We start from the raw sequence: 12,770 nt of genomic DNA, 5'->3' as shown, positions 1-12,770 counted from the left end.
TTGTAAAGCTGTAAAAGACTATATCCTGTAAATGGGTAGAATTTAAAGAAAACCAGAGAAAATAGGAAGCCTTTTTAAGTCAACAAATTTCAAGATTTACAGCTAGTGGGGCTTTCATATTCATAGAAAAAATTCTAACAGTTCATATGTTTGTATGTTTACTTTCTTGGGGCTTAATATACAAATAATAACAGCCATTTTAATTGTACCTTCAAGGTATTTTTGCAGTTAAAAGTTTTAACTTATCTATACAGAAAGAAAAAAATCTGTAGCTATAAAGGAATGTTTTGAAGCTTCTGAAAAATAATGTACTTCTTTGTCATGTTTTTACTGCGCTGATATCATACACAAGCTCTATGAAGTTTGGATTACCATTGCACTATACCAGTATCCTATGTTTTTCTAATAACCTACGTGGTCTTTTTAATGCTCATGCGCAGACTAAATAGAATTTAAACCAACAACCTAAGGCGTTGGTGGTTTTCAATGTGTCTTGAAAGCTGAATTTGTCGATGTCAAACTCGCTCAAATTGCTTCTTGACAGTCATTTTAGAATTCACAAACAGAGAGGTTGGTCGCCATGGACAAGTAAAGTCCCTTTTTTGTTGCGATTTTTCACCATTGGACTTTATTTTTACATCATTATAAACATTCATACATAGCACAAAAAACGCTGTGCGTTTCTTTTTTTTACCGTATGGACATATTTTGAGACACCGTAACCTCACAGTCAATGCAATGAACTTTGGTGAACGTACGCTCCACCAGCTGAACAGCTTTTTCATATGCAAAATCAGCGTACGGTATTTAACCAGTGGTATTGTTTGAACTGCATTTTATTGAAAGCGATTACATGATTCTTTTTGTCAACTCTTCATGCAATTTTATGAAAAATCTTATGGAAATGTTCACATAATATGATTATTTTTTGTTGTTTAAGTCCGTGTTCCCTCACCAGAAAATCGCTCTTGTGAATTCAATTTCTAGGTATTATTTTTTTCAGTTGTCCCGTCGGGCAAGTGGCATCAGAGGTTCACTTGCCCGAACGTGACTTTCACTTGCCCCGGGCAATCGGGCAACCCTTAGTGTCTACACTGGTGGAAATATGTCTGAGTTATAGCTCTGTACATGAAAAAATCGTGACAAAAAGGCCACCAGGCAGCCATTATATTGCATTGGACTGTGAAACCAATAGACATGGCTACGGACATGAAAAAATTGTAACAAAATCGATCATATTGGATCATATCGTGAAACACATTGACGTGCATATGCATGATTTAGGTCAATGTCCTTGCACCAACTTTGGATAAAGTTGATTGAGATGTGCCTGAGTTGTGGCTACGTACATGAAAAAATCGTAACAAAATGCCGCATGGCGGTCATATTGGATGGTATCACAAAACAAATCAATGTGGATATGCATGACATAGATCAATGTCCTTGTACCAACTTTGAATAAAATCGGTTGAGACGTGCCTGAGTTATGGCTGAGGACATGAAAAAATTGTAACATAATGGCCGCCATGCGGCCATATTGGATCATATCATGAAACAAATTGACATGCATATGTATGATATAGTTCAATGTCCTTGTACCAACTTTGAATAAAATCGGCTGAGATGTGCCTGAGTTATGGCACACATGAGAAAATCATAACAAAATAGCCGCACAGCGGCCATATTGGATCTTATCACAAAACAAATCAATGTGAATATGAATGACATCGGTCAATGGCCTTGTACCAACTTTGAATAAAATCGGTTGGGATGTGCCTGAGTTATGGCTCTGTACATGAAAAAATTGTAACAAAATGGCCGCCATGTGGCCATATTGATCATATCTAAAACAAATTGACGTGCATATGTATGATATATATCAATGTCCTTGTACCAACTTTGAATAAAATTGGTTGGGATGTGCCTGAGTTATGGCTCCATACATGAAAAAATCGTAACAAAATGGCCGCCATGCGGCCATATTGGATCACATCACAAAACAAATCAATGTGGATATGCTTGACATAGGTTAATGTCCTTGTACCAACTTCAAATAAAATTGGTTGAAACATGTTTGATTTATGGTTCCGTACATGAAAAAATTGTAACAAAATGGCCGCCATGCAGCCATATTGGATCATATTGTAATACAAATTTATGTGCATATGTATGATATAGATCAATGTCCCTGTACCAACTTTGAATAAAATTGGTAAAGATGTGCCTGAGTTATGGCTCCGTACATGAAAAAATCGTAACAAAATGGCCGCACGGCGGCCATATTGGATCGTATCACAAAACAAATCGACATGCATATGTATGACATATGAAGTAATCCTTGTACCAAGTTTGAATAAAATCACTCCAGGCATCTCTGAGATATCTGCGTGAACGGATAGACGGACGGACAGACGCATGGACATGACCAAACCTATAAGTCCCCCGGTACGGTGTCTGTGGGGACTAATAAATGACGTTACTACATATATCAATCCAGGACAATATGCTGCCATTTCTTTTCTGAAAATTGACATAATTGGCAATGAATTTTTTAATATTGCACACATTTTTATTTCCAAAACTATACTGAATGTTATATAAACAACATATGTATCATTCCATAAGTTAAAACCTTTACAGCCCTGATATGGGTTTAGCAGACCTCCATTGTACAGTGTACCAGCCCATGCATGATCCTCCCCTTCGCCCATACAATCTTGATCTGCAAAACCTGTAACAAGGCCTTAAATATTTTCTAGTGATGATCCAGTAATTGGGGATGACCTTCAAATGAACACACTTTGGGGTGTCAGCCATAAGACAGTAAAGAATTATACATAGTTGACTAATCCTGGTCGGTGAAAGGTGAGTGAGCACAGCTGCATCTTGGATCTGATGAAAATGGGATTGCTTTCCTTCATGTTTTGTGTTGTCATATGTTATTTCTTACAAGTATATGTAGTTCCCATGAACACTCCATAGGATTAGACAGTCCAGTGTTATCAGCATCCTAATCACTGATCATATGTGTGATTCTACACCCTTGGCCAAAGTAGTCTGTTTATGTTCAGCTTCATGCTTATTAAAAAATTACCCATGACCAGCGTTCGCGCTAGGATTTTTTTCAAATTAGCCAGAGTCTGCTGGTGTGGCTAATTCATGCAAAAAAACATTAGCCACAGCAAAAATTGATTAGCCACGCAAATGTTTTACTCAAAACACAAAGATGTGCAACTGATGTGACTGTGTTATTCAAAGTAAACAATGTTGGATGTTATTCAAAGTAAACAATGTTGGACGTCACTGGAACATTTCTAAACACACTTCATGAGCAAATCATTTTTTAGTCATAAACTCACTTGTCCCCGGGCAAGAAGACAAAAAAATTGCTGGCCCAGCCAGTTTCAACTGGCCTGCCTGTGACTTGTGGTTTCACTGCCTGCTCTCCAGCTGCAAAATGTGAGGGAACAATTGCGTCTGACATGAAGATTTTTTACCTAAATTTACGAAACTTGTGTACCAAAAACTATAGTGAAATACCACAGACTTTTTTCTCTTTGTCTTTGAAGATACGAATCAGTCATTTTTTTAGGGTAGAGCATGACCGTTTACACATGATATAACATCGCAGTACCTGATCTGATAACAATACTATGCTTTTGTGCTTTCCTACAACCACTGGAGCTCCATGTGAATTTCTCTGTGAACACAATAACCCTATGCATTGGAAGCATTCTGCTCCTTGATACCCATGTAATAATTGCGGAAATAAATGAAACTACAACAACAGCAACAACAACAAAGCACACACAAAGTAGCATGTCATGCGATTGAAGTGTCCGATGCAACGATGGTGGTTTACTCCCACATGCATGTGTTGTATTCAAAAGCATGGACGGTCATGATGAGCGCACTATTTGTTGAAAGGGGTTAGCAAATATCACGAACGTTTACAAACCCATTACGTTTGATAAGATTACCTTACTGATGAAAGAAAGCAATAAAGGATAACCAAGTAATGGAGAATGGAAGTTCAAGTGATGGAACTGCAAGTAAAACCAAACTTATTTGTGGTATTTTTAATCCTCGGTCCCTCTTCCCTAATAGAAGAGTCCTTTTTTGACGTCATATCCGCCATAGCTGTATGCCAGTGCGGTTGTCTCAACGTGGCGATGCGATGGACGATTATTTTCTTTCTTGACGAGAGAGATTTCATGTGTCACAGCACGATCCAAATGAATGACCCTTTTATTTGAGGCATTTCACTCATGACTACAACAAATTTCATTGCTATATTGTTTATTTTTATCTTTGAAAGGTCTGTGTTTTTGCGTGCTGCTACGGCCTAATCACAGTGCATGATGTACTGTAGTGTAGACCCACCTCAGTTGAATTTTTATGGAGCTTAACATCAAATCATATGGTTTGTTTGTCTTTTTTCCGAGATTAAATTCAACCTGCAATTTCCTAGAAATTCGTCTTCTTCATCCCACAATTTCATACGTTCTTTAAAATCGAACTTGGATGAGGAATTTCATGTCAGTTACATAGGCTCGGAAACGTCCGTCTCTGTGTTCATTTTTCTGCAGGCAATGCGTTTCTACATGTCGTTGCTCCCGATTGACTTTGCTACTCTCCTCAGCTGTCTCCTACATTTCATACGCTAGCCCATCGGGCTAGTAGAGGTGCCAAAAATTACTTGCCCGGCGGTAAAAAATGCTAGCCCGTGAGTTCGGAGTAGTGAATTTGCTCACCCCTATAAAATATATACATTCCTATTCTGGTGAACGGAGTATTCGGGTCGCTTCCAGCACCCGGAAGTAATAGTGCACTGAGAGGCAATCGTAGTTGAGTGATTGATCCGACGATGTGTTGGGGGGAAAAATTCAATTCGCAAGCGTGGCTAATGACTTTCAAAAATATTTCGCAAAATGAGAGTTTTATTCGCATTTTGCGAGTGTGGCGAGCGCTAGCGCGAACACTGCATGACATGATAATACACAACCAGACTCCCGTATTTAACCCTACAAGAGGTGATGAAAACTGCTGCAAATCATATTGGAAGACGAGTATACATCATTGGTAAAATGTAATTCACTATCAACTACTACGTGCAGTAATTTCATGGAGACTAGATATATTGGCTATCCTTTCTAAGGTGACTGCTGATAAACAAAAAACATCATATTGCGGAAACAGTTGACAATCATATCAATAGTTCATTAATCCACGACTCTAAATTACACTTAAATTGGTTACTGATATTTTCAATTCTGATGTAGATATACAATTCTAATGTTACTTACTGAAGATGCTCTCCAAATGTTGAAACAATCCGGTAAATAGCAGACTTGACAGTTGCACGCAATGTAGATTTCAGGTTTTCTAAGGGACAGACTGATGTCTTCACTTGCTTTGATAGCTTAGCAGATGGTATCGGCAGTTTGAAATGCTTTTCTAAAACCTGTAATAACATGTACAATTAAAATATTGCATTGGTGAAAGGAATAAGTTAAAACTGAGTAAGGAACAATCCAAACACATCACCAACAATATATAAAATTTTGGTCATGAAGTTTTCCAGAATTTTCAACATTACACAAGACAAGCTTCACCAATTACAGTGAAATAACTGATTGGATTAAGATTCAGATGGATTTTGTAATCAAGGAACAGCATTGCAGCCAGGACACACCCTTGTGACAATGTCCCCAAAATAACAATAATAATAATAATAATAATAATCTTTATTACCCTTAATCATAATAATATTACAATTCAATGATGAATGTACATCTGAGTTGTGCTGTGATAAAGGGTAAATGGAAACAGAAAATAGCAAATGCTAGTCTAGTCCGTTCCCAAAGCCATTTGATGTTAAAGCAAGGAAACGAAGAAGAAAAAAGAAAACTGAAGTATATCGAGGGTAGTGTACATGAAAGTAGTGGGATTGCAAAGTAACCTAATTGTAACAAAGTAACTAAGTGAATAAAAGAACAACTACATAAAAAAATATATAACTAAATAGATACATTACGAGTAAGTAGAAATGCGTAAAAAAGAAAACGATAAGAGAGAAAAAAAAAAACGTATATAAAATATATATATATTTAAATATGATATACATATATGTAAAGTTGAATATAACTCTTCATCACTTAAAAAAAAAACCCAAAAAACAATCGTGTAAAAGTAGACTTGAAAGTGCTAAGTAACTAACTAAGTAAATAAGAACAACTACAAAAAATACATTACGAATAAGTAGAAAATATGTAAAACAAGATAAAACAAAACAAAACAAAACAAAAACAAACAAAAACAAAAAACAAAATGTATAGTGAAATATATATATTTATATATCTATGATATACATATTTGTAAAGTTGAATATAACTCTTCGTCATGTAACACTAACCGTGTATGAGGAGACTTGAAAGGGAGTGTCTGAATGAACTTCTAGTGGTTTTTGTTTTAATTTGTTTAGGTAATGTATTCCAATAGATGCAGCCTGTATATGATATCGAGAATTTACCCAAGGAAGTGTTGACACTTGGGACATAAAGGTTACCATTAATTTTATGACGAGTACTGTAGCAATGAGAAGGCAACTGACAGTATGTTGTAAGACTGTGTGGCAAGTTATTATTTATAAGATCATACATGAATGTACTGATATGTAATTTATGTAATTTGTATATATCGAGAATATTAAGTTGTTTGAAAAGAGTAGCTGAGTTTGCTGTGAAGTCACTGAAAGTTATAGCTCTGACTGCCATTTTTTGCGAAAGAAAGATACTATTGAGATGTGAGGAATATGTTGAACCCCAAACTTCAAGACCATAAGTGATGTGTGGTAGGATGAAAGTTTTGTATAGAAGAATAAGGATATTGCGTGGTAAAAACTGTCTCAATTTGAAAAGGATGCCAACCTTTTTTCTGATAGTAGAATTAATCATTTTAATGTGCTTTGACCATTTAAGATGTCTGTCCATGTGAATACCTACAAATGATGTCACTTCAACCTCATTGATAACTGTATTATTGATGTGTAGAGTACCATTCAAGAAAATATGTTTGTTATGATTTCTGAAGACAATGTAATTTGTTTTGAGGTAGTTTACAGTAAGTTTGTTAGCCCTGCACCAGTCCACTACAGTATTGAGGTGAATGTCGACAGTATTTAAATTTATATTAACTTGGTTAGCAGGGAAAGTATGAAATAGATTGGTATCGTCAGCAAACAATCTAAAATTGAAGTATGTGGAGGAACGGGCAATGTCATTGATAAATAGTAAGAATAGGGTAGGTCCAAGGACAGATCCTTGTGGTACTCCACATGTAACATTAAGGAATGATGAGGCATTATTATTGACAGAGACTAGTTGGGATCTATTGTGTAAGTAATTTCTGAACCAAAGTAAAGGAAGACCTCGAATACCATAGTGAGAAAGTTTAGAAAGAAGAATTTCATGATTGATTGTATCAAAGCTTTAGAGAAGTCAAGAAAATACCGAGTGTTACTTTGCCATTATCAAGTTGTTTGATAAGATAATTGATTAGATTTACAATTGAAAGTTTTGTGCTGTATTTATGACGAAATCCATATTGATGCTCATATAAAATATTGTTTTTTTCTATGTACTGAATTAAGCGTGCATTGACAATTTTTTCTAGAATCTTACTTAACAGGGGCAATACTGATATAGGTCTATAATTTCCTGGATCATCTTTGTGCCTTTTTTAAAGATTGGTGTGACTTTGGCTATTTTTAGAGATTGGGGGAAAATTCCAGTCTGAAATGAAAGATTGAATATATATGCCAAGGGTTTTGATATTATAGCTGCCCCATCAATTATAAGTCTGGCTGGCATTTTGTCATGGCCACATGCCTTTTTTGGATTCAGGGTGCAGATGATGTTATGAACTTCAGATTGTGTAGTGGAGGACATAAAAAAGGAATGTGTTTTGGGTTCAGTGAGGTAACTATTAAAGTTTTTATGAGGAGAATCGATGTTGTTGGCAAGGTCAGGTCCAATGTTGACGAAATAATTATTGAATGCATTTACTATGTCAGGTTTTGCTGACAATGTATTATGCACTCCATTTGTCAGTACTCGTAGGCTGTCTGGCAAGGTATTTTTAGCCTTTTCCTCATGACTTCCGAGGACTTGCTTGATAGTTTTCCAAATTACATTGGTATTACCCTTGTTTTCCATAAAAATGCTGTTGTAATACATTTGTTTAGCTTTCCTGAGAACAGTAGACAACACATTTCTAAATTTCTTATATCTATCAACAACATGACATCAAAGTTTGATTTGAGCACTTTACTATACAATTTGTGTTTTGTATTAATTGATTTTTTAATTGCATTAGTGACCCATGGTTTCCGGTTTTTCTTTGTACTGCGAATTTGTACATTAATGGGAGCATGTCTATTGCACAACTCATCGAAAACACTCTGAAAATTATTATATGCTTCATTTGCATCCTTACAGTTATAAACTCGATCCCACGGAGCATGAGTTAGATCTTCACAGAAGCGAGTAGAATTGTAGAATTTGTAATTTCTATATGAGACTTTATACTGTTTTGAGAGATTTGTTGTCATATTTTCTATGACAATAAAAACTGGAAAATGGTCAGAAATATCTGTAATTAAAGTACCGGCATGAATTGGATACTGTATAATATTAGTGTAGATATGGTCAATTAATGTTTCAGATGAGCTGGTCACTCTGGTAGGTGTAGAAATCAACTGGTGAAAACCAAGGCATTCAAGAGATGTAAAATAGGAATTAACATTAGTTGTATGTGTTCTGGCATCTATATTAAAATCTCCCATTAAAATACATTTAGTTTTATCAAGTTTGAACGTATTTAGCACATCAAGCAGACTAATCTGAAACTCAGAGATATCGGTATTTGGCTTTCTATAGATGATTCCTATTATTATTTTAGTATTATTGACTGATACCTCCAACCAAAGAGACTCTGAATGTATCACATTCTTTTTAATCAATTTATAAACTAATGATGAGTGAATGTATGCCCCAACCCCACCACCCCTACCTGATTCTCGTGAACTGACTTCTAGTGTGTAGCCTTGTATACTATATAGACTAAGATTATCTGTGTCCCAAACCTCTGAAATGCCTGTTATTGCAAATTGAGAGTGAATGATGTCTTCATACAGTAATCTTCTCATGCACTTCAGATCAACTCAGATCAACTACATCTTCTCATGCACTGCAGGTCAACTCAGACCCACTCATTTGTGGACTGTCTTTAATGGATATAGTCTGCAAGTAGTGTCTGTTACTGACGACAGCCTTTTTTTGCTTGATTACTTTGAGGCTTATATTTATGTACTTTCGAAGCTGTGATTAAAAGTAACTAACATGCTGCACATGGTAGAAGTCTGACAGAGCTCTGATTGGAGGCAGATTCGATATACTGTTACATTGCCAGAAATTGAAGCATAGGGCCGTGACCCTGGTAGCTTGCATTTGTTTTGTGAAACTAATTTATAACATAGGGCCAAAGTCCCTGAAGCTACTATAGACATGGATACAAAATTAAGTATTTCCTTACTGTATGAAATTATCTCACTAAGGTCATCCTACGGACAAGTAAACTAAATATTAAAGCTGTCTGACCAGCGGTTTTGAAAGAACAAGCAACTCAACAATTGACAGAGCTCTGTTGAGTTATGTAGAGAATAACCTTTTGTGACACATGTATTGATGAAGAAGGTGGATATCTTTGATTAACATTGTGAGTTCTGTTTAATAAGTTGAGACTGTACATATTCAGAGAAAGCACACTGAAGAGACAAAGGTTTGAAACTTAAGAAGTTCAAGGTCATCAAAAGCATTATAAGGAATCATGTTACACTTTCATTGCACTGTTTACACAGATTGCATAATTGCTATAAATAGCACATGAGGAATCTTTATACAGCCCAGCTTTACCATAAAAACCCTATCACTTTGACCACTCTTTTAATTGACCACTCTATTTTTTTCCTCAAAAAGTAATTTTATTTTATCCTTACCAAGTCAACCATAAATGGAAATTAGAACTTTCTCTATCTCTATCTCTATCTCTATTGACTATTTTGAGCAATTTCTTTTAGATAACATACAGGACACAATAAATGACGGTTCAGAATATGTCAAAGTTGGGATTCAGGAAAGTTGCCTTTACATGTTTTAATCCTCCAAGATGGTAAGCATTTCACTATGAACTGTCAAAAAAAGTTGAACTTTCTGATAATTCTACACTAAAATTATTTTGGCTTTGATGATTCCTAATTAATTCAATTATTTAAAATCATATTAATTATTTTTTTCTGGGTGAATTGATAGGGTTTATACAGTACAAGAATTACATACAATGTAAGTCAAATTTTGACCAAAAATGACAAAAAAATTCCTTAAAAATACAGATTTGCATATTTCATCACAATTTTTAACAAGTCTAAGATGGGTTACCCCTAGGGACCTGTATACCAAATAACAAAGCTGTCTGACCAGCGGTTATGAAGAAGAAGATTTTTTACCAAAAACACCTTTTTTGGCATTAATTTGCCTATTTTCAACAATATCAAAAAATTAAAAAAAATAGTTTCTCAAAATCGTATTTTTCATCTACACAACAAATATCAAATCAGTAAGTACTGCGGTTCTCAAGATATTTGAGTGGACGGACGCCTCACAAACGGACATACATACATACATACATACATACATACATACATACATACAGACTGACGACGGACGCCGGACGGATACCCATCCCAATAGCTTCTATAGACTATAGTCTATAGTAGCTAAAAATACCGTCAATGACGCTGTACCTTCTCTAATGTGTGGCCAGGTCAGGTAATTGGTTGTTGGCATGGAGTTGTTGGTAAATAGTTGATGATGTAGGGGCATGAGGTGGGATATGGACCCAAAGAACCCAAAAGATGATTAAATACATCAATCAAAAAATTCTAAGCTACAGTATAAACTGCCTAAAGATAGTTCAATGTGGGAAAAAGTTAAACAATTCAGAAATAAGAATTAACAGTCCAAAATAGTAATGACGCACTTCCTTACTGACCTGAGTGCATGTGAAATACACAACCTGGCATCTGTAAATTAAATGTATACCAAGTGATCATTTTAAGTCACTTTTAACTGTTTTTAATGGATTTTCCAAAGAGTCCTGTGAAAATGATGAAAAACGCTTATCTGGTCTTGTGTTTGTATAACCTCATGGCTGATAATTGTCATAGTATTGAAAAAAAATTGAAAGTGAAGAAATTACTGTTTTTAATAGGCATATTTTCCTTGAAATACATGACCGTGTAAAGAATATATGCTAAAAGTGTTTAAGAGTAAATTTCTTTTTAAAAAATAATTTAATCTGACCAAAGGATTTTTATTCTTTGAGTTTACAAATTCAAACATTGCAATTTGTTGAATCATCTTGTGCAGTGCAAAATTTATAAAGTGACTGAAAAACAAAAAAAATTGGCAGAATTACAGTCTTTGTGATGTAAAATTATGGGTTGACATCACAATAACTATTAATCTGTTTGAAGTACTAATATACTATGATTTAAAAAGAAAAGTTCATGCAGAAACGGTAAAATATATTGTCAGCAATGTAGTGTTAATTTTGCCTTTACATCAAAATATGCCTTTGCTGCATACCAAATATATAGGGCGAAATATTAAAATCAGCCATGTTCAGCAAAATCCACACAACAGCATTGATCCTTTTCTAATTTGATTTGATTTGCTCATGTTATCCTTGTATGACATTCAGTACAATATGGAACTTGAACACAACACAGTGAATAAGTATGCTGTAAATGAAATGGTGTGGCTGCATCCACATGCAGCAATAGGAGTGCCTTTGTCTCTCACCCCTCATTTCCAACCTGTCCCATCCCTGAAAAAATAGTTTGGTCTTATATTTATAATGTTAATAATTTCTGTATTTGTTAAAATGTGCACACCTCAGAAACTTTTGATCATAAACATTTCATTGTTTTTTATGGCTGACCAGTCAGTTAACCTGTTTATATTGAATATTTGCGCATTTTTCCGCAGTATTTGACATTTTCTGAATACCTTCTTATTTAGTTTGTCATTTTCTAAAAGTTTAAATGCTCCATTGTGTGGTCAAGCTTTCCACAAGCATCAAATGTGAAAGTTCATATAGGAGGGTCTGCCTCTAGAGGGCGGGCATCATGAATAGTGTTTGTTGGTTAATTCCTCCACGTAAACTTCTGATTGTACTGTAAACATTGAACATGGCCGACGTCCGATTTTCCTGTCTAAAACTTTCACTCATTTTCGTTCATATGACTCTGAAACTCCAGGAAACGATTGGGAAGAAAGGGTTATCTTGAAATATTGAGGTACTCGCCGATATTTTGCAAAATTAAATGAGAAAAATGCAAGGAAAATGCCGACAGGCTTACACAATGACAGTTTTCAGACTCGGAGGCATATGATCATCTCTGCATATATGCAACAGGCCAAGATCACGTGAGGCCATGAGGGGATATCCACGCAACTCAGTACCAAACACTAGCGCTCACAGAGTGAGCAAACACAAAGTGAGTACCCCTAACGTCAGCTCAGTAGTCTGTAATAGATTGTAGTCAACTAAGAAACCTTGGAGAAAGGCTTAACACTGTGGCTATGCCGCTAAGTCCCTTTTGATTTTTGTCATAGCTCAAAATCGTTCTCCCACACCTCAACCTGAGC

The 12,770-nt window shown here is 35.4% G+C and overlaps 1 protein-coding gene across 1 annotated transcript in view; it reads right to left on the bottom strand.

The window, feature by feature from the left end:
- LOC139139353 (nucleoporin NDC1-like) overlaps window positions 1-12,770 on the bottom strand; it is a 40,676-nt gene that overhangs the window by 9,402 nt on the left and 18,504 nt on the right. Inside the window, exon 13 of the mRNA XM_070708234.1 lies at window positions 5,307-5,464. Coding sequence (XP_070564335.1) covers window positions 5,307-5,464 — 158 coding nt within the window. The remainder of the gene's footprint in view (window positions 1-5,306; window positions 5,465-12,770) is intronic.

This window comes from Ptychodera flava, chromosome 8 (assembly GCF_041260155.1).
Source record: "Ptychodera flava strain L36383 chromosome 8, AS_Pfla_20210202, whole genome shotgun sequence".
In the NCBI taxonomy this organism is placed as follows: Eukaryota; Metazoa; Hemichordata; class Enteropneusta; family Ptychoderidae; genus Ptychodera; species Ptychodera flava.
The sequence above is the reverse complement of the archived record's forward strand: the minus strand, read 5'-3'. Positions and strand labels throughout refer to the sequence as shown.